At 44.1% G+C, this 23,383-nt stretch overlaps 1 protein-coding gene across 6 annotated transcripts in view; it reads left to right on the forward strand.

The window, feature by feature from the left end:
• The window catches only part of MAP7D2 (MAP7 domain containing 2), a 107,884-nt gene that overhangs the window by 35,195 nt on the left and 49,306 nt on the right, over positions 1 to 23,383 (forward strand). For all 6 annotated transcript variants that reach the window (XM_081809066.1, XM_081809067.1, XM_081809068.1 and 3 more), the window contains exons 2-3: positions 18,763 to 18,840; positions 19,953 to 20,116. In XM_081809066.1, the coding sequence (XP_081665192.1) occupies positions 18,763 to 18,840; positions 19,953 to 20,116 (242 nt within the window). The remainder of the gene's footprint in view (positions 1 to 18,762; positions 18,841 to 19,952; positions 20,117 to 23,383) is intronic.

Here is a 23,383-nt window from a genome sequence, read left to right on the forward strand (position 1 = left end):
TTCCATCCACGTCGTTGCAAATGGCAAGATTTCGGTGGTTTTTTTTTTTTGATGGCTGTGTAATATTCCATTTGTGTGTGTGTGTGTGTGTGTGTGTGTGTGTATACACACACACACCACATCTTCTTTATCCATTCATCTGTTGATGGACATTTTGGCTCTTTCCATAGTTTGGCTATTGTGGACATTGCTGCTATAAACACTGGGGTGCACGTACCCCTTTGGATCCCTACATTTGTATCTTTGGGGTAAATACCCAGTAGTGCAATTGCTGGGTCGTACGGTAGCTCTATTTTCAACTTTTTGAGGAACCTCCATACTGTTTTCCAGAGTGGCTGCACCAGCTTGCATTCCCAACAGTGTAGGAGGGTTCCCCTTTCTCCACATCCCGGACAACATCTGTCGTTTCCTGACTTGTTAATTTTAGCCATTCTAACTGGTGTGAGATGGTATCTCATTGATGTTTTGATTTGGATTTCCCTGATGCCGAGCGATGTTGAGCACCTTTTCATGTGTCTGTTGGCCATTTGGATGTCTTCTTTGGAAAAATGTCTGTTCATGTCTTCTGCCCATTTCTTGATTGGATTATTTGTTCTTTGGGTGTTGAGTTTGATAAGTTCTTTATAGATTTTGGATACTAGCCCTTTATCTGATATGTCATTTGCAAATATCTTCTCCCATTCTGTAGGTTGTCTTTTGGTTTTGTTGACTGTTTCCTTTGCTGTGCAAAAGCTTTTTATCTTGATGAAGTCCCAATAGTTGATTTTTGCCCTTGCTTCTCTTGCCTTTGGCAATGTTTCTAGGAAGAAGTTGCTGCTGCTGAAGTTGAAGAGGTTGCTGCCTGTGTTCTCCTCTAGGATTTTGATGGACTCCTGTCTCAAATTTAGGTCTTTCATCCATTTTGAGTCTATTTTTGTGTGTGGTGTAAGGAAATGCTCCAGTTTCATTCTTCTGCATGTGGCTGTTTTCAAAATAAGCTTTTGGGGCGCCTGGGTGGCTCAGTTGTTAAGCGTCTGTCTGCCTTCGGCTCAGGTCATGATCTCAGTGTCCTGGGATTGAATCCCGCATCAGGCTCCTTGCTCAGCGGGAAGCCTGCTTCTCCCTCTCCCACTCCCCCTGCTTGTGTTCTCTCTCTCACTGTCCCTCTCTTTGTCAAATAAATAAATAAATAAAATCTTAAAAACAAAAAACAAAATAAGCTTTTGACCACTGGCAGCAATAAGTAGAACTTTAAGATTCGTGTACCTTTTGTTTTTCCAAAGAGGTACTGGGGGGCAGTTGGAGGGGGATGAGGTGTAGGGTAAATTTAATCAACAAGCTGGAGATATCTGCTGTTTAAAAAGACAAATCAGATTGCTCGGAATGACGCTGAGTGAGGGCACACATTTTGTTCTGCTCCTGTGGTTTAAGAACAGTCTATTTGAGCCAGGAAGCTGTTTCTGCCTCAAGGTCTCAAAATGTCCTTGAAAACTGTCCTTGTTTAAGAATTCTACTGTGGCTGCTGTGAATGTCAGATGCCAGGCTTGTATATTGGGATGGGGGTGGAGCAACCCTGTTGGGTGTGCTTTTTATTTTTTATTTTTTATTTTTTTTAAGGAAACCTTATTTGTTTCCTTGCTTATTTATTGAATTAATTTATTTATTTATTTACTTACTTACTTACTTTTAAAGATTTATTTGTCAGAGAGCACAAGCGGGGGAGCAGCAGGGAGAGGGAGAAGCAGGCTCCCCGCTGAGCAGGGAGCCCAGTGTGGGGCTGGAGCCCAATGTGGGGCTCGATCCCAGGACCCTGGGATCATGACCTGAGCCGAGGGCAGATGCTTAACCGACTGAGCCACCTAGGCGCCCCTGGGTGTGCTTTTTAGGGAATAAAGGAACAGGGGGTTATAACTTTGAAAAATCTTTTTTTTTTTTTTTTTTGAAGATTTATTCATTTGAAGGGGAGAGTAGGGCAGAGGGAGAAGGAGAGAGAGTCACAAGCAGACTTCACACTGAGCACAGAGCCCGTTGTGGGGCTCAGTCTCACGACTCTGAGATCATGACCTGAACCAAAACCAAGAGTCAGACACTTAATTGACTGCACCACCCAAGCTCCCTGACTTCGAAAATTCTTAATATGTCTCTAAATTGTTTGTAATACAAAGGTTTTGTAATACACAGTCTTTTCCCTAGCCTCTTTATTTCCCCTTTGTATTTTGTTTTAAAATTCAGGAACCTTCTTCGAACTGCAGGTCTGACAACCACACTGATGACTTGGATTGGGTTTCCGAAGCCCTGTCAGCGGTCCCTCAAAGTGCTGGTGTAACTGGGGACTTCTCTGATGTGGGGTTGCACTACCATGAACTGAAACTGGGAATAGAGGGGCTTGGAGCAGGGAGGGTTCACTTTGAATGGTTGAAATATACAGCTGTGGTCGAAGTTCAGGTCTAGTGCCCAGTGAGACAGCAGAGGGGGAGCAGGCAGCCTAGGAACAAGGGGCTGTCCACAGGGAGAGTGTCTGAAGGCTCCTGCCAACTCTGTAATGTGAGGATGGAGGGATCTTAAGTACCTATGAGCATGTCATTGTGTGGAAACACTGATGAAACAAGGACAAAATAAGGGGCTCAGGACAAGGAGCCCTCTGGCCTGCCTAGCTCATGCTCAAGGGCATGAGCTCTTCCCACCATGGGGACTCTGGGACTTACTGAGCAGCTAGGTTGGGAGTGGCATGAAGATTGGCCAGAAGGGCCTCCAGTGATGCTCTGGGATCCTTGACACATCTTTCACTTTCATGGTCATCAAACATACACACCACCCTGAAGAGAACATCAAATGACAGTACTAATAATGGAACGTCACAGTTATTGTCTCTTTACTAGCTATTACCTGCTGGATTTTGTCCACAGTTTCAAAGAGATGTTTGTAAATCTCTTATACTTTGTTGCTGACAAAGCAAGTAAGAATCATCCTTTTCCCCTGTATTTAGCCCTTTTAACAGATGTTCAAGGCCTTTCTGAATCTTATCTCAGGATGATGGTGAGTTGGGGGCTTGCATTTTCACACATGAACCCTCACTGTAAACAACCACTTGTCCTGGTGTGCAACCCCAAAATCTGCCCCTGCCACACCCCTGAAGGACAGTCCTGGGTGATTTAGGCTTAGAAATATCGATGCCCAACATTTATCTGAGCAGTACACACATGTGTGCACACACACACTTATTCACTCACTCAAAGCCTCCCCACCTCTTCTTCTCTCCCTCCCTCTTTCCCCTTCCCCCTCTCCTCCTCCCTCTCCCTCTCCATTGATGCTCCTTGATCTCAGTGGGTTTGGAACCAGGCCCATCTGGCTCCTGAGCTCTTGTTTCCAGACACTGTACCCAGCTGCCTTCTCCATACTTTCTGGGGATGGGAGGGCTATTCAAGGGTCATTTGGTCTGCAAATCAGAGGCTTACCCCTTGCTTGGATACCTGCATCAAGTGAGCCTCTGGATACTCAAACCAAAGCCCCATGTGTCAGAGCCTCCCCACCTGTAAAGGACCTTGAGACCGACTTCAGACACCTGGCCTTGTGTGCCCTGTCCATGGTAGAAATCTCTATATTTGCTCTGCTTTCCGTGTTCACTCCCTTTTCTGGTGCCAGCTCCCATTTCTCTGGTTTTTTTGTGATCACGCTTGACAGGATGGGTGGAGTCCAAATTCTTATGACTGCAAACAATTCTTTGATGACTAGAGACACACATGGGGGAGTGGGCATGGATATGGACGAGAGGTGATTGTCTGGTCACCACATGGCACAGAAGGCCGGGAAGGTGGATTTCAGCATGGAACCAACCCAGTTGCTTGATGAGCCTTGTGCTTAGCTATTGAAGGGTGGCAGAATATGCCACCCAAAATATGCCTCTTTTACATAAGGATTATTCTGTAAGGGAAGTCTATGTTTATTAAAAAAATATTTTTTGTAGTAGGGGGCGCCTGGGTGGCTCAGTTGGTTGAGCAACTGACTCTTGGTTTTGGCTCAGGTCATGATCTCATGAGTTGTGGGATAGAGCCCTGTATCAGCAGGGAGTCTGCTTGAAGATTTTCTCCCTCTGCCCTCCCCCCTCTAAAATAAATAAATCTAAAAAATTTTTTGCAGTAGAAAGGGGGCCTATACCAGGAAGAGAGCTATTACCAGCGCAAACTTTTTCACCTGAGAGACACAGTTGCACAGCAGGGCAACTTTTGTTTAATATTTCCTCCTCTCACCTTCCATGAATTGCATCCCCCCAACAACATCTTTCTTTTGTCTCTAGCTGAAGATGGTTTTTATTTTTTTTTTTTTTAATTTTTTTTAAAGATTTTTTAAATTTATTTATTTGAGAGAGAGAGAATGAGAGAGAGCAAGCACATGAGAGGGAGGAGGGTCAGAGGGAGAAGCAGACTCCCTGCCGAGCAGGGAGCCCGATGCGGGACTTGATCCAGGGACTCCAGGATCATGACCTGAGCCGAAGGCAGTCGCCTAACCAACTGAGCCACCCAGGCGCCCTGAAGATGGTTTTTAAACTTCTCTTTGTATTACAGGGGGTCCCAGCCAAGAACTCAGGATGGTAGAGGGAAAATTATGTAGGTTTCATTTAACTAGCAAATCATGTTGTGACTAGAGTATGCTGAGCATATTGGGTCCTTTTGAAATGATATATATTTATATTAAGTTTATTGTGGAAACACAGGAATCCAGGTAACTCCTGCCTCCCAGATCAAGAGCCAGGGTGGGAGATAAGTTTGTGCATCACAGTGCTCCATAATTAATCAAGTTGAATTTTTTAGCTGTTTGTTGTCTTCTTTTAGGCACCTTTGAATTTGTTCCTCTCACTTTCTAAGTGAATTATCAGCAAGGCAGAACAAGTCTTAGAATGGAAACTGTGACTTCTTAGGAAGTTGTGGGGGTTTCCTGGGGGAATTTTGTGGGGCTCTTGGGAAGACTGAAATGTGGAGGTTATGATTACATGGCCCAGGCTTGGGCCTAGTGAGCGTCTGCCACAACTTGTTTAGTCTGTGTTCTCATATATCACCAGGGGAATGGGGCCAACTGTGACTACTCCTGCTGCCAGGTGTTTTCACAAGAGCCCACATAACCTTGAAGTAGGTAGTGATGTTCCTGCTTTTAGAAGAGCAGCTGGAAGCTCCGAGATATGAAGAGATTTTACTCAAGGTCCTTTGACTGGGGTACTTTTGGGCAGGCCGCATGGATGGAACCAAGAAGAAGCCCCCGGGGCCAGGCTTTACACATGAATAGGGAAGTGATCAACAGAGACAGTTTTCCTGGTGGCTGTAGAAAAGAGCCAAGCCATTTGGACATTGGTAGCTGGGATCTGGTGTGTGTGGAAACAGGTAAAGTTTAATAATGAACCTGAAAGAGGATGATTTTCAAGGCAGGGTTCAGAACCAAGGAGCTGGCTTGTTAGACCTCCTTATCTCCTGAAACATGAGGCATTTTTGAAGAGCCCTGCAGCTTGAGTCACCCTCCCTGGGCCTTTGCAAGTGACTTCCGTTTCCACACTGGCCCTGGTGAGGCGTACGTACCTCTTGTCTCCCATGCTGCCCTTAAGAGTCTGAGTCCGCACACTTCTTCACAGGGTCACAGTGAGAATGTGGTTGCCTGGGATATTCAGGGTTAGTCATGGCAGCCTGGGGGCACTAACGACATATGGCAGGTCACCCAGCACTAAATTTTGCCTTTTCAGTTTGTTATCATAGTTGTTGTAGTGTTACAAATAGGTATCACACAGGGGTGCCTAGGTGGCTCAGTCGTTAAGCGTCTGCCTTCGGCTCAGGTCATGATCCCAGGGTCCTGGGATCGAGCCCTGCATCGGGCTCCCTGCTCGGCGGGAAGCCTGCTTCTCCCTCTCCTGCTTCCCCTGCTTGTGTTCCCTCTCTCACTGTGTCTCTATCAAATAAATAAATAAAATCTTAAAAAAAAAAACCAAATAGGTATCATACACAAAATGCATACATTTGAAGTGTACCATCAGGTGATTTTTTTTTTGACAGGTGTGTACATTGCCTTCACCCAAGCCCCCCTCATGAGCATAGTAGTCCTCCAACAGTCAGGGCCTTGGCGGGCAGGGGCAAGAGTTCCTGAGGTGCCCAGTGGGTCGGCCATTGGAGGCCTGGTGCGAGCTGAAGACATCGCTGATTTGAAAGCAGGGTTTAAAGATGAGGAGGGGGGATCAGGGGCTAGTTCTAGACTATGGTAGTAGTAGCCATTGTGGTGGTGGTAAGGGTGATAATAATGATTGATACTGACGAATATGAATGCAATCTGAGAGCTTAATATGTCCTAAGCACTTGTATTTACATTCTTATTTAAGGACCACATCTAAACCAATAATGATGATGATGGTGATATCATTAGCTAATATTTATTATGTGCTTTTAATATGTGCTAAGAGCTTTACATATATTCTACTTCAGACTTCACATTACTCTGCAACACAGGTACTACTATTATCCCTGTTTAACAGATGAGAAAACTAAGGCTTAGAAGCTTCCTTAGTAGTCACACTGTCAGTGTGTGCTGAGCAGGGATTTGAGTGAGCCCATTTTCTTATGCTCCTTTGTGCATCCCAGTAAGAATAGCTCCCAGTTTCTGGACATCTAGATTCCTAGGGCAGTATTCTTTCCTTTAGGTGGCCTTCCTTTTCGTCAGTCCTGAGTTGGTGCCTGTCAGCTTGGGAGTCAGCCAGACTGGCCTCAAATCCAGGCTTTGCTACATAGCACCTGTGACTTTGGACAGATTTCTTTTTTTTTTTTTTTTTAAGATTTTATTTATTTATTTGAGAGAGAGAGAATGAGAGACAGCAACAGAGGGAAGAGGGTCAGAGGGAGAAGCAGACCCCCCGCTGAGCAGGGAGCCCGATGTGGGACTCGATCCCGGGACTCCAGGATCATGACCTGAGCCGAAGGCAGTCGCTTAACCAACTGAGCCACCCAGGCGCCCTGGACAGATTTCTTAACTTTGAGTCTGTTTCTTCATCTGTGAAATAAAGGTACCTTCCACCTCCTAGGATTATTGTGAGCATTAAATAACACTTGGAGAGTATAATGCCTGGCAGGAAATAGGTGCTTAATAAATGGTACCTTTAGAAAAAAACAGTCTGGCTCATGAATATGTGTACAGTTCACGAAACTGGGCACAGTTGCATTTTATAATGTGACACATTTTCACTTGATTCTGGGGAGCTTACTGGAGTTGCTGGGGTGGTATTCTTGGGACAACTGATTATGTGTATGTGAGTATAATTAGGAAATTTACTGTTGAAGTAGTGAAGAATAGCGTCAGCATCATACAGCCTTCACAATGTTTCTGAAATGTCATCTATGTATTCTTTTTCTGGTAAGAAATTACTTAACGCTGTTAAAGACAGGATCTCATTTCTACTTATTTACCAGAAGGGGCATGTGTCTACGTGTGTAGATACAAATGATGATTGGTAACTAATACTCTTGGCAGAAGATGAGAAATCATCTATCTATATCTATATAATATAATTTTTATGGAAGAAGAAAGCTTGCCCTGGTTTTAGCCTGGTGCTATTGCATGCACGCACTCTATCTAATTGCCCCATTAGGAAAGATAGCAGGATTGGTTTTCAGAAGACTTCAGTAGTGGAAAAAGAAGAGCACTGAACAGGAACAGGCTGGCTGGAATGGCTAACAAGGAATAGTTCAATTTGTTGAGCTCCCACTATGTGCAGGGCACAGTGAAGCAGTGCCTGTGATCTTCCCTTTAACCCTCATTGTGAGTAAGATAGGGACTACTATTATCGCCATTGTTTAGAAGAGGGATCTGAAAGCACTTGCTACAGGACTTCACCCTTCTGCCTTCTTCCAGTAACCTTCTGCAGAGAATTTTGTGGCATACTGGTGATGATTATGTGCCAGGTTCCAGGATGAGGAGGAGATTCATTGTCATCATTCAACCTTAATGTCAAAGTGCTTTGCTCTTTATGTTTGTTTGAACTTCACCCAGTTCTACACTTAAAAAAAAAAAACAACTGTTCATTCTCTCTGTTATGCAATTCTTGTTTAAGAAAATCATTTAAGAGGGGCACCTGGGTGGCTCAGTTGGTTAAGCCTCTACCTTCAGCTCAGATCATGAAGTCGGGGTCCTGGGATTGAGTCCTATGTTGGGCTCCCTGCTCAGCGGGGTGTTTGCTTCTCCTTCTCCCTCTGCTCATCCCCCACCCTGCTCATGCTCTCTCTCTCTCTCTCTCTCATAAATAAAATCTTTTAAAAAAAAGAATCATTTAGGGAATACTCTTATCACGTCTGCATTTTTCTGGAAAATGTAATTCATTTAGCTATTTTAAAGGAAACCTATAGGAATTTAGTGAGCATATTTTATAAAAACGTAACAACAGCATAGATTTGTGTACATTCTTATGTCATTCCCTATTTCTCCACTTCTTTCTTTTCAAGGATGTTTTAGTATCTGTATGCATTTTTAAAAATTTATTTTGATACCTGAATGTTTATACCTTCATCCTAGTAAGTCAGTTGCTGTTGAACATAAAAGCTAGTTCCAGCCCTGCTTCCTTCAAAAGTATAAATTATGACATCATCCTTGAAAAAGAGATATGTTGAAAGTAGTGATCTGGGTGGTAATAGTGACTTTTTCTCACCCTTGAAAATAGAATTTAAACCAGTTCAGAAGATTGTAGCATTTGAGAAATGGATTGGATCAGTGTGGTTCTTAAAGTGAGGTCCCCAAACCAGTAGCATTAGCATCACCTGGGAACTTGTTAGAACTGCAGATTCCCAGGCCCGGCCAGCCCTACGGAATCAGAAGCTCTGGAGGTGGGGCCCAGCAATTTGTTTTTCACAAGCCTTCTAGGGGATTCTTCTGATGTGTGCTAAAGCTTGAGAATCACTGGATTAGTGTTTGCCCCAAAATTCTCCGGCAAGTTATTAAGGTATGGGGAGAAGTGGTATCTTTCTAAGACACAAATTGCAGTTGAAGCCACCCAGTTCTGCTCTTATCAGAGACAGAAAATGGAATTAATGGCCACCAAAGGGTCTCTATAACCCTTGATTCTCCTGAGGTTATCTCCTCCCTAGGTATTTGTTTCTAAAATAAATATCCCAAATAAATATCAGAAGCTCATGTGTTAACCAAAGAAATAGAACTCAGTAACCAAAAGAGATTAAAAGCAATTCAGATCTTTACAGGAGATTAGCAAAGTGTCAGAGGATTAAATTCCAACCTGCAGCTCTTTGCCTATTCCTCTGGCTCCCAGTATTACACACATACATACCATACCTTCCAGGAGTTTCTTGAAACCTTTCCTGTGTTCAGCTCCCAGGCAGAATTGTACCCAGAGGCAGCCTTAACATGGCTTCTGACTCCCATGTCCACCTCTTACTTCCTTTTTTCTTTTGTTCCCTCATACAAAAGGTTTGCTTCCCTTTACAGTGTCTGTTAATCAAAGCTAATTCACTTCTTACAGTCCTGAAACCCTTTTTACCTACATTCTCCATTTGTATAACAAAAGCCCAAGAATTCATCCAGCATATCCGATGGGCAGATGAAGGAAGCGAAGAGGATAAAGATAGTTCTTTTTCTGGTGGAGGAAAGGGACCAAACCCCCCCATCTCTGCCACTTGCTCGCTCGTTCACTCACAGCAAGTAGAGGTTTGAATTGGGCCCTTGAGAGCTCTTTCACCCGAAATTCCATGATTTGGGATCTCGAAATTGCCGATCATACATTATTAAATTTACTTTATGGGGATTTTTTTGTGCATTGTACAGTGGTATGATTAAGCCCTGATTTTAACAGTGTAAGGGTTGATTTTTTATTCTCAGAATGCCTTTAATGGATATGAATTCCATTTTGGAGAAAAATCAGGTTGCCAGACAAGAATCTTCTTCAACTCTTAGTGCTGTTGGTTTTCATTACAGTCCACTGCATTAAAGCAGTCATCCTAAAGTATGGATGGATGCTGACAGGACCTACTGAGAATTGAGATTTAGTTCCACATTGAAAGAAATTTAAATAGAAAGTTTAGTGACCCTATGGGATTGTAATTGTTTTTGAGATTTTAATTGAAAAATATAAGGCAGGGATATGTCATGCTTTCTGGACAAAAACAGTACCCTCATGCAAAGATGAAAAAGGTTCTAGATTCTGTCAACTGATTTTCAGTTTAGACGGGTAGGATTGAAGTTCAATGAGATTTGAGGATTTAACTATTATTTTCTAGCATATTTTTGCATACACCATTATCCCTTCCTGGAACTTTCACCTTCCTGCCCTTCAGTGATCTGAATCTGATCCTACAGCAGAGTCTAGGAAAAAATCACAGTGGATTGAGGGTCAGAGAGGTAATGAGAATCTTCCCACTTAATATGACATTGGGTGTGTCACTTGACTTTTTGAGTCTCCATTTCTTTAATCTCAAAATATAACCCCCCCTAAAAATAATAGCCACTAATATTTAATGAGCATTTATCATAATGGAAAGTTTTTCGTATACATCACTTCATGTAATCATAACTGTTGATCATAACACATTTACCATTTATTGGTATTTTTTCTACCCTCTCCCTTTTTGAACAAATAGCAGATATATTTCATTTTCTTTCAATTACAAACATTCATTTTTGCTCCCCAGTTTTATAAAATATAACAAAGATCTTGAGATTGTGTGGCAGATACTTCACAAAGGTGTGTGTGTGTGTGTATATATATATATATATATATATATATACATATGTATGATTTTTATGTAGTCAGATGAACTACATTTATTCTCATTGTATGGAAAATGCTTTATTGGAACCAGATATATCATTTGGATGTTTGAGAGGAAAAAGTAAAAGCGGTAACTTGGGAGACTTGGATGAAGGCCACAGATGAGATTAATTAGGCTCTGGATTTTATTTTTTTTTTTTAAAGATTTTATTTATTTATTTTGAGAGAAAGAACACGAGCGGTGGGAGGGGCAGAGGGAGAGAGAGAAGCAGCCTCCCTGCTGAGTGGAGAGCCCGATGCGGGGCTCAATCCCAGGACCCTGGAATCATGACCTGAGCCCAAGGCAGTTGCTTAACCAACTGAGCCACCCAGGTGCCCCGGTTGTAGATTTTAGATCTCGTTGTGGAGCCCTCCATAAGATGGTTTTATTTTCTTTCTGCAAAATTGTATTATTGCAATATAATTCACATAACAGTTACCATTTTGAAGTGTAAACTTTGGTGGGTTTTAGTACATTCACAATGTTGTACAACCATCATTACACTGGAACATTTATTTCCATCACCCCTAAAAGAAATCCTGTACCCATTAACAGCCCATCGTTCCCTTCATTCCTTTTTTTATAACTGAATAATATTTCATTATATGGACATACCATGTTTTATTTTTTTATTTTATTTTATTTTTTCCATACCATGTTTTATTTATCCATTCGATAGTTGATGGACATTTGGGTTGTTTACACTTTGTGGCTATTATGAATAATGCTGATATGAACATTCATGTACAGTTTCTCCTCCTCTTTTATACTTACCAGCACTTTATTGAGGGGTCTGCTCCCTGGGAACTAAGAGTGAGGGGAAAGGTATGTGATCTAGGGAAGGAAGGAAAGGAAATAAAAGGTGATGTGTCATCAAGCTGACCAAGGCCTTGCAGCCGAACACAGCTTGTGATGCTTGGATCCACAGGCCATGTCCAGGGAGGTTATGAATCCCAGTGACTCAGAGCAGTCGCTGGTAGAAACAAGGGCAAACAATTCATCCATTGTTGCCTTCCTGTCTCAGTCAGAGTGCATGCCACAGGGCCTTAACTGCTTTGTCTTCTGGGTCATGTTTCCTGGCCTCCGCAGGATTGGCCTAGTCAATGTCAAGGTGCTATTGTTGTTCCTTTTCAGCTGATGCCGTGTATGGGGGCTCTTCTGTCGGAGTCAGTGGCAGGAGCTGCTTCCAGGGCATGTTGAGTGAGGGAACTACATGAGCCATCACTAAATTCTGCCTGAGAAGCATGACAGGTGGCTGAGGTCCTGGGTTGGTGAGCCCATGAGGCTGAGGAGTCTAGGGTGGTGCATAATCTGGGTCCCATACACTGAGCGATCAGAAACGGTTGCTTGTTTGCTTTTGGTTGATCGGTGGACTGGTTTTCTGGTTATACTGCTGTGAAAAAAACTACACCAAGACTGAGCAGTTTATAATGTTGTCTTCTTTGTCAGGGTTCTGTGTGTTGCCTGGGGTTGACTGGGTGGTTCTCACTTGATGTCTGTACTGAGGGGCAGCTGAAGGGCTGAGACGGCAAACTCAGAGGCTGCGGTTGGTGGTAGCTTTTGGCTCTGCTGGTTGGAGCCTTCCCTGAGACCCGTTGTTTAACTTGGCCTTCTCATAGCGTGGGGATGTATTATAAGAGGGTGAGTTCCCAGAGCTAGCATTCCATATCCCTTTTAAGTATGGGAAATTGACGTTTCTCAAATAAGTGGGTCTGGTCATACAGAGGCCACAGGAATGATGTCCTTGTCCTGATGCTGTCATAGGATCATAGGAAATGTGTGTCTTAATATCCCCTCCAGGCCTGGCACACAGTAGGTGCTTGTGAACTCAGAGAGCATTTATTAAGTGCTTAATATGTACAGAATACTATGCTAGGCCCTAGGGGCTATGGGAAGAAATGGGACATGGGCCTTTCCCTTAAGAAGCTTATATTGGGTTGCCTGGCTAGCTCAGTCGGTAGAACATGCAACTCTTGATCTCGGGGTTTTAAGTTCAAGCCCCACATTGGGTGTAGAGAGTACTTAACAATAAAATCTAAAAAAAAAAAAAAGAAAGAAAAAATAAGCTTATATCCTGACAGATGGACTGGAAAGGGGGACGGTTGGAAGGTAGAGCTTCCTGTGCTTGAGGACCATGAATGAGAGAGGGATCCCAATTCGAATTAAAGAAGGAAAAGGACTGAGAGAGGCGGACCACTGATGGAATTTAGAGGAAGGATTCATTTTAGCCTTGTGGGGGAGCATGGGGAGCAGTGGGAAAAGCTGCTTTCCTTTCTTTACCTTTGTACTCCTTGTCCCAACTCCAGCAGTATAACAGGTACAAAGATGCTTCAAGATGTTACTTGTTTATATAGATATTACTGATAAAAAGGTTTAAATGTTCTACAAATGGGGAAGTTTCGGTCAGTGGGACATAATATTCATGGCCTATTCATTCAGTAAGTATTTAAGTACCATGTGCAAAGTGCTGGAGATTCACAGATAAGAGCTTAGAGGGCAATGGGGCAAATGAACAGGCCCAGACCATAGCACGTGGAGCAGTAACAACCGTGGCAAAGGGAAATGCTGTGTGTGGGGAGGAGAGGGTGGGTGCAGGTGGTCGATCATCTCTTTGCATTCCTTCCATCCCACTTTGTGAGCCCCACATTCTTCTGGGTTCTGGACATCCACAGAGGAGCCACAGGCAGGGCCATGTACTATAGAGTCAGCACAATCTAGAACAGTGGTTCTCAAGATGTGGGCTCTGGACCAACAGCATCAGCCTCACCTGGGAACTTGTTAGAAAGGCAGATTCTCTGGCTCACCTCAGACCCACTCTGTTACGAGCTCTGGGGGTGCCATCCAGCAGTAAGAGTTCACAAGCCCTCCAGATGGTTCTGATGCATGCTCCAGTGGGAGGAGTAATGGGCCAGACATTTCTAAGTCTTGCTGCATGTTAGAATCATGTGGGAGCTTTTAAAGCACTGCCACCCCATTTACACCTGAGATGTTAGGTCAGCCTCTGGGAGGGAGATGCACGCATCTGTCATTTTAAAAGCTCCCAAGGTGATTCCATTGTGTAGCCATAGTTGAGAACCACTGGTCTTGATGCACTTAGACAGATGACAGCACAAATGAGTCACCATGGAGGTGAAATGTGTCCATGCCTGCCAGTCCACAGAGGGGCGCTGGCTGGCACTGAACTTCTTATTTGATAAGCTCTTCATTTCTTTTCCCTTTCTTTTTTCTGGACACTGACTCAGTTGCAGTGATATGAGTGTGATTGGGAAAGTTACTTTAAAATTTATTTAATACAATTAATTTTTAAAAGTTGAACACAGCTGGCTTCCCCTAAAAACTTTGTATTTTCATAATGGTTATTACCAGTACCATGAATAATTGACTGATACCAGCTCATTAATATTCTAGTGGGAGAGTGCTCAGGCTAATAAAATTCATTTTAAAATTAGTTTTTAAAAATGTGTTGCTACAGCCCAAGGGTAACGGAAAGTTACTCCAAGCAAGAGCACATCAGTGAAGTATGAAATTTTATGCTGCTTTGTTAACATAAAATAGTTGTTTAGCCACTCAGTATCCCTGTTTCATTCTCATTTCCATGGGATGAATTGCCCAGGAAAAGTCCTCCGTTTCGGTGGTGCACGTTACCTGAATGCTATTGTCCTGGGAAGCATTACTGCATCAGGAATGGGGCAGGCTTGGCTCTGACATGTGTACGGCTTGTCCTTCTCCTGGGTGGGACACCTCCAGGAAGGTGTCCTCTGCTCCCTCTATGTATTTGGTTCTCCTCCAGGGCTTCACCCCTGAACCATATTTTTTTAAAATTAAACTTCCTATTTTGAGGTCATTGTAGATTCACATGCAGTTATAAGTGATACTACAGAGAGATCCCATGTACCCTTTACCTGGTTTCCCCCAACAGTACCAGCTTGCAGCACTACAGTACACTGTCCCAACCAGAGTAGTGACACTGGTACAGTCAAGATAGAGGACATTTCCATTACCACAAGGATCCATGCTGCCCTTTTATAGCCACCCACTTCCCTTCCCCCTGACAAGCACGGATCTATTCTCCATCTCTTCTCATGGGGTTCAAAGATAACATTGGGTCTCTGGTTTAATAAAAGACAAGGATACGCATAAAGTATGAGGTATAATGGACAAAGGATGATTGATTGGGTAGGAAAACTAAATACTTTAGGATTTCAGGCCATACAGAAAGAAGGCTACCTTTAGGAACCAAATTGAGCATTAACCCTTAAGTATACTGGGTCTTTAGAGGAAGTCTCTTAGTATTGTTAATGTTCATGTATTATTTACCCTGGCTGTGTTAATCATGGTCTACCTCCATTCCTCTGGCTGTGTTGTACTAGTGGTAATAACTGGTTAAGTCCATGGCCCCTAACAAATAGGGGTGGTCTGGTTTGTGCTCTCCCCTGGGATAAGCCCTGTGCTTCTCAGCAGGGGCTCCTAGAGGATCATGGAAAGTCACAAGATGGAAGTTGGAGATATGAGTTAATTACTTGGCTTCTCTTCAAACAGATGTTCTAGAAACAATTGCTTAACAATTCTTGTAATCAGGAGAGGCTGACGCTGTGTGGAGGAATGAGGCCCTACCTCAGCCTTACTCACCTAGCAAAACTCAACCCTGATTGAACTCTGAGATCTTCCTTATCCACATGCATCCCAGAGCAGCTGAGTGTTAAGGAAGAGAGTCACAAGAGGGAGCTGCCAGACTTCTCTTTCTCTTTCAGTGCTGTCCAGTATGGTAGCCACCAGCCTCATGTGGCTGGTGAGTGTCTGAAATGTGGCCAGTGTGCTGAGGAACTGAACTTTTAATTGCATTTAATTTTTTTAAGTTTATTTATTTATTTTAGTAATCTCTACACCCAGTGTGAGACTCAAACTCACAACCCATGCAATCAAGAGTCGCATGCTCTTCCGACTGAGCCAGCCAGGCACCCCTAATTGCATTTAATTTTGATTTTCTTTTTTTTTTTTAAAGATTTTATTTATTTATTTGATAGAGAGAGTGAGGGAGCACAAGCAGGGGGAACAGTAGAGGGAGAGGGAGAAGCAGGCTCCCCGCCAAGCAGGGAGCCCGATGCGGGGCTCGATCCCAGGACCCCGGGATCATGACCCGAGCCGAAGGCAGACGCTTAACCATCTGAGCCACCCAGGCGCCCCTTAATTTTGATTTTCTTAAATTGAAGTAGCCGCACGTGGCTTGTGGCTGTGTGTGACAGTACAGAGACTCCAAGTTACCCATGTTAGACTGTTTGAGTTGCTTCACCCTCCTTAGTGAGGCCAAAGCAGAACTGCTTTTCATGGTTGTTCCCAACATTCTTTGGCTAACACCCTTTCCCACCCAGCATCAGCCTCTCTAAAACATTTCCAAACCATCAGTTTGAAGAGGAAGCAAATATTTACTCTGTCTGGGCAGTGGCCATATCTGTGGCCAGCCAGCAAGTGCGTGGCTCATAGTAGTGCTTACTTGATCCCTCTCTAATGAGTTAAACTTAGACCTCTCCCCATCTTTGCAGGCTTATTCCTGGGACAAGGATGGGATTTGTTCCTTGTGTGTGATACTGGGTCACAACTTTTCGTTCATAGGCACTAAGATCAAGCTGTTACATTTCTTCCTTTGCAGGAGAGCGGTAATTAAGAGTGTGGGTCCTGGAGTTACGTTCTTGGGGTAGAATCTGGCTTCTCCACTTTCTGATGGTGTGACGTCAGACAAGTTAATTAACCTCTATGTGCCTCCCTTTCTGCACCTATGAGGATCAAAATAGTCCCTGCATCATAAGGTGACTGAGTCAAGTAAATCCAAGAAGTGCATTAGATCCATAGTAACTGGGTGACCTCCTGTTATGATGAAGCACGTGGTGACTATGAGCATGATAATGAAGATTTTCTGGAAAGGAAATGATTTGTAGTTGTGACTCTTACAAGTGCCCACAAGGGGGCAGCCCAAAATAATGCATATCCCTGGAACAGAGCAACTTGTGTTTGTAAAGCCTCTGAGTAATGTGGCCAGTTCCAAATGTGGTTGGCCCTTTTCCCTCAGATTTTTTCTTCTGTTTGAAGAACACTTTCAGTGGTTCTCAGGCTGTACCTCAGATAGAGGGCTGGCCCATTAACATCTGAAGGGTGGCATGGGCAATACGGAGTAAGGTTCAGGTCCTGCTGGGATGGACAGGTTGATATGGGTGCTGACACAAGCAAACATCCGTTCAGGGGTGCTAAGCTTCTTTTTGTAACTTTTCACACAGAAGAAATTCTAATTAGTCAAACTCTTGAGGTAGACACTAGAGCCTGAAAGTGTTTAGAGAAAAGAAAAACCTGGTTTTGTCTCCCTTCCACCGACTACATGCCTGCTTTTGAGCATTGTGTGTTCACTTTAGGGGCACTGTTGGGGGGCAGTGCCCCGAGCTGGGGTGACCCAGACATACATAAGCCACCCTTGCCTCAATAGCCTCTCCCTCCTCCCAGGGAGACTGAATCAGAGGAGAATTCTGCAGCCAAGCAGAATGAAATTAGACTTCTGCTAACTGTGTGGGAGCACAGAGCATTATAGGTTCTGGGGAACTGTGGGGTCTTGAAGGTGGGTGGGATTTAAATAGGTGTTGGGGTGTGGGAGAAGGGGTATCTTGAGCTGGAAGGTGTGTAGAAGAAAGGGGCAGTGCTGATGTCAAGTTGGGAAGAGAGTTTCAGGTCAGACTGTGGGGAGCCAGCAATGATGAGCTAAGAAGTGGGCCTTCAAATTCTTGATGATGTTTATGTTGTTGGTAGTATCATAGTTAAGAGTTAACTAAAAACAAACATGGGTAATGGCATTTGTAGTCCAGGTTGATTTTCTAGTACTTCAGTCTTGAGCTTTAATATCCCTGATATGTAATCCAAGATGCAAAATCAGATGCCCATGGGGAGTTGTGACAATCCAGTGTTTATCACATCCATCCTTATCTGCATTCCTGCTGCATATACCGAGTCCACGTCTCTGGTCTCTCTCTTGGACAGTCACAGGAACCTCCCCAAAAGGGGTGCAGGTAACTGTGGCAGCAAGGCACACAATGATGTCAACATGTGACACTACCAGAAAGGAGGGCCTGGGCACCATGACAGTGAGTCTGGTTGTAGTAACACAGAAGCTGATTTCTCCAAGATGTGCTTGAACGTTATGTAAGTAATGCTCATGAATGATTGATTGTGACTGAGTGCAGTAAATTATTTCTAATCCTAAAATTACCATGAAGCTCATTTGATCTTTCATTCAGAAAGCGCTTTATGGTCCTGTAGAGGGTGGGTGGAGATGCAGAGCTCCTGGGGTGTTTCCTGGACATTTATGGAGGAAACTGCCATCTGTTCCATTTTGTTTGTTGTAGATATTTAAATGACAAACAGGAATATGTTATATTTCTTCTTTTTGATTCTAAAATACTAAGATTGACATTGGAGCAAATTTAGCAGAACCAGAATCAAACTTGAGTGTTGTATTTCTCAGTGCTTACCCAAGGAGCTTGTACATGTCCCTCAGCACTTGGCTCCCTTCAGAAAGTAGAATGTTGACTATCTGTGTAATAATTGTGTCCACTTTTGTGCTTTTTCTCTCCCCTGGGAGCCAGGCTTGGGGAGGCCTGGTGGGCTTTTTTGCACCCTGCCAGGCCTCCCTGGCATTTTCTGACCCTCTCCAGGTCCAGTCCTGGGGACAGAGGGAAAGGGCGTGGTTCTCCAGGATTGGCATTGGGGCCACTACAGCACAGCTTGGTGGGTGAATGTGGAAGCTGTGGCTGCCACCCCTCAGCTCTCAGGGCCTGGCCGTGTGTGTGTGTGTGTGTGTGTGTGTGTGTGTGTGTGGTGGGGAATGGTGTATTGGGCCTCCATGGATAAAGTGATGGCGATGGATGATGTATGTGTGTGGCCAGACCCAGGGTGCGGGACCAGTGGCCCCTGACACTCAGCAGGTAAGGAAAGAGGGAAGAATTATTTTAACATGTTTTGTTTTTTATAGGTATGGATGGATTTTTAAGATCTGATGAGAGACAAAGACTAGCTAAAGAAAGACGAGAAGAAAGAGAAAAATGTCTTGGTAAGTTGTGCCCTTTGGCTGTTTAGGTCCAAGGGAATAGAGATGTGGTGGTGCCTTTTCTGAACACCCTTAGAAATTGATGACTGAATGGGGAGAGAGCTGGGACAATTGCTAGATGAACATGAAGCACTGGGAAGCAAATCGACACTTTGGCTGGCATGTTCAAAATTGTTATTTAATTCTCAGAACAGTTCATTTACTCACTTAGCAAACATTGAACCTCTGCTATGTTCTAGATACTCTGTTAGAGACTGTGGGTAAGATGGTGAAGAACAAGAAACAGTCAGTGCCCCCACCTCCTCAGGCATCCACTATGTGCAATCACTCAGGCTCTTTCCCGGGCATCTAGAACTGAGAAAATTAGCATTTAAGATATTTTCTGTGTTAGGATGGGAAACCCAGTTGAGAAAGGCTCTCTTCGCTCTTGCAAACTATAGACAGATAAGTACGATGTGTTCCCCACAGGGTACTGTGGGGTAGGTAACTAGTGGTTTCCCCACTGAATTGACACAAGTGAGCTTTCAGGTTCTTCTTGATTGGCTCCTGCCAGTTGGTCACATATTGTTTTCCCCAGGGAACCCTTCCCTGACACCACCAGGTAGATAGTCCTTAGAAAATGTCTTGAGGGGAATATCATGAGTTTGCACCCTTGTCTAGCTCAGTGTCTTCCACATTTTTTTTTTTTTTTTAGGAAAAATGCTCTTTATTTAAATAAATGACTTAGAAGTCATTTCTCGATCTAGTGTGTGTCTTAGCCACCATGACAGCTCTGACTTGGTGGTAGCAGCAGGAGTTGTGGCTGCCGTGTGCAGGGGCTGTTACCATGTACTTCCCATGCTTGGTCTCATCTAATCTTCACCACGCTGTGAGTTTGCAGACACGATGGTCCCCACTTCACAGAAGAGGAAATCAAGGCAGAGAGATGATGTGGTTAGCATGCCCAGAGTCACCCATCTAGTGGCAGAGATGCCAGAACCTTTCATCTCAATCACTGTAGCCTAGAATCCCAGTGGGCTCTTCTTTGGTCTCACTCTTGCTTCTGCATTTTGGTTAATCCAAACCGCGTGGTGTGCTCTCATAATGACACCTCCCTTCTGCTTTCCTTCCCTCAGCTGCCCGGGAGCAGCAGATCTTGGAAAAACAGAAAAGAGCGAAGCTCCAGTATGAAAAGCAAATTGAGGAGCGATGGCGGAAACTGGAAGAGCAGCGACAGCGGGAGGACCAGAAGAGGGCAGCTGTGGAAGAGAAGAGGAAGCAGAAGCTCCGGGAGGAGGAGGTAAGGTCCCAGGTTCACAGCAGTCTGCCTTCAAATACAAACATGCTAGTATATTTAAATTTTAATGCAATCTCTTGCTTTAATCATCCTTTCTCTACATTACCTTTTAAAAAAGAAACAGAATGTTGTTACCACTGTAGAGTCCTTTATTACTAAACTTTGAAAATATATTTAGAAAGCATATTTGGGGTATAGATTTTCTTAAGTATATTTTAAGGATGTAATCAAAGCCTTGTATCAGGTGATGATCATTTTTTATTCATAAGGTATAATGACTCATCATTTAGTATAAATAATATAGAGGTTTATTAATCACCGGCTCTATAGGATTCAGAGACATTTGTATAGATTTGGTATCTTTTTTAAATCTCTGTATAGTTTATGACTATACATCTTTTACCCCTTCCTCTTTTTTAAATGAAAAAAACGTGAAAATGTGTACATGTGTACATACACACACAAACACAATTAGACCCATCTTTGTCCACAAAGCACTCGTTCAAATGGTGATTGCTTTGTTCCTCTTGGCAAATGAGAGTCATTGCCAGGGTCTTAGCTCCAATTCACCATTGCTGGCTGTGGGCCTGACAACTGCATGGATTCATCTGCTCCCTGTGCAAATCCCAGCTCTACTACTGGGCTGTTGGTAGCCAGGAATAAGTCACCTAGCTCCTCATAACCCTCTAACTCAGTCTCTTCAGCCCAAAGCAGAGGTGGTCACAGGAATTAAAGGAAGTGACTTCTGTAAAAGTTCCAGCAAAGCACCTTGCACAGAGTAGTGTTCAGAAATGTTAGATTCCCTTCAGTGACTTCGGTTGAATCTTAAATGGTTGCACTTCAACATAATTTTCTGTTTGCTTTGTGTGCTTCCTTTCACCCCTAACATGGATGATAATGGGGTATGGGGCATACTGCCTGACCTTTGTCCCTACAGATACAAGCTGAGCTTGCTTCCTTCTTCTCCCCAGACACAACACAGCAGGGCTGAGAGTCTGGGCCTCCTGTGGTTGTGAGGCAACACGAGGAAACAGCAGCCTTCCTCTGCCACCACTCCCACCTTCAGGGCCCCCAGAGTCCCAGGTGGAGGTTAGGGACTTTCCACACACCTGCCAGCCTGTTAACCACGTCAGTGTCAGCAGTCTGCTAGTGCTGAGACCTGTTTGGCATTCTTGTGGGTGAACTTTGGAGAGGATGGATAGGTCTATAGTGCGGGGGCCCCTTTCCAAAGGAAAACCTTGCATTTGCCCTCATGTTTCCCTGGAAATCTTTGACAGGGCTACTGACTGCTTGGCACATGGCTGCATAGATTCTCCAATCTTTTCTCATTCTTCTTGCCATGTTCTGTCTCTGTCAACCAGAGAGAAGCCTCTGCAGGAATGGTTCATTCCACTGTAGCCAATTTTGCTTCTGTAGCTTATTGGAAATTGTTTGGGTTGCGCTCCAAGGCCTACCTCTCTGGGGCTGATACTAGGAGCTCATAAAAGACCTGTTGACTCCACACCTCCCTCCTAGCCCTGTCCTGGTTCCATGTCCTTAGAGTTGCCATGATGTTGCTTTTGGTAACTCCTCACATCTGTGTGGGTGAGCCCCAGACTCGACCAGGAGGCTTCCTGTCTACCAGTACAGAAGTGGGCACCACAAACAGCCTGGCTTCTAGAGGTCTTGAGGACTGGGAGGGCTGGAGGCTGGTCAGGCCTGTCCTGGGGAAGGGGATATCCAGTCCACTTGAGATACTGACCTTGAGCTCATTCTCTCACTGAAGGCTGCTTTCTCCTCAAGGTGGGTTCTTCTAATCCTTGCACGCCACACAGCTCCCAAGATTCAAGCTTTTAGAGTAAACCCTTGTCACATGCTTTGGTTAGGATTGCCAACACAATGCACTCATCCATTCTCCCCTTGGAGTGGTATAGTTTCCTGACTAGAGGCCCTGAGAAATGGAATTTGGTGAAGCCAACTCCACATTCCTCATGCTAAACAGATAACCAGGAAAGGCCTCTGTCAAAGAGTAGCTTCATCTCATACTTCTCAAAATCTTATTGCTTGATACCTAACAAAACCCACCAGGCTGAGTGTAAAAAGGAGAAATTTCTAAACTCACCTAAACAAAAACTTCACTAAACTGAGAGCTAGCTGGTCTCAGAGGGCATTGGCTGGCATGGGGTCGTGGTGACAATGTGGCCTCCTGGCCAGATGTAGACATCTGTTTGTAAAGAGAAAGACCTTCTGCCGAGCCCGACTGAGAACCCCTTGGGGGCTTGTTCCCACACTGTTTTCCCAAGAACACATGTAGTAAGGGCAGTGGAAAAGGCACAGCCAGCTCTCCATTCCTGCCAGAGATGGCTGTCTGGGTCATCAACAGTGCCTAGGCTGTGCCCTGCTGGAGGCCTTTTATACTCCTTGGCCAGCTCCGTGAGTCATCTTGGTCTTGGTTCTTCTCCTCTGAGTTCATCCAGGCAGATCTAGGGCCAGAGCTAAAGGGGCCAAGGGTGAGGTCCCCTCATTCCTTCCACTAAGCTGTACCCAATAGAGGACCTTCTAAGGACAAGAATCTGCCTTGCCCTTTTCCCATCCTCTATTGATCATCTGATGATACTCAGGAGAACGAGAATTTGGCAGGAATTTTGGTATGCAGTATGCAGCTCTAACATTTATTAATACTGTTCTTCTGGTGTGATTGAACTTTCTCGCATGCTCTCTCATGCTCACCCTTTCCTCTAACCAGTGGTTCTCACAGTGAGTTCCAGGACCAGCAGCATCCACGTAGCCTGGGAACTTGTCAGAAATGCAAATTCTTAGCAGGTACCACCCCAGACCTGTAGAATCAGAAACTCTGCATGTGGGGCCAGCAATTGGTGTTTTAACAAGCCCTCCAGGGGATTCTGATGCAAATTCACTCAAGTTTGAGAATCACTGCTTTAAACTGTCCTGTTAATAATTTTCCTTTACCAATTTGGATTCAGTTAATATTGGTTAAGGACTTACTATGCTAGTCATTGTGTCATAGACTTGAGTGCTCTGATGATACAGGTAATGTCATCCCCATTTTATTAAAGATTTTATTAAAGAGGGAAAGAGAAAGAATCTCAAGCAGACACTACACTTAACACTGAGCACAGAGCCCGATAAAGGGCTCAGTCCCACTACCCTGAGATCATGACCTGAACTGAAGCTGAAACCGGGAGTCATTTAACCAACTGAGCCACCCAGGTGCCCTCATCCCCATTCGATCAAATGAAGTAACAGAAAAATTCCCTTCCCGCCTCCCTC

Source organism: Leptonychotes weddellii, chromosome X, assembly GCF_054177405.1.
Source record: "Leptonychotes weddellii isolate Sample4059 chromosome X, ASM5417740v2, whole genome shotgun sequence".
NCBI classification, from domain to species: Eukaryota; Metazoa; Chordata; class Mammalia; order Carnivora; family Phocidae; genus Leptonychotes; species Leptonychotes weddellii.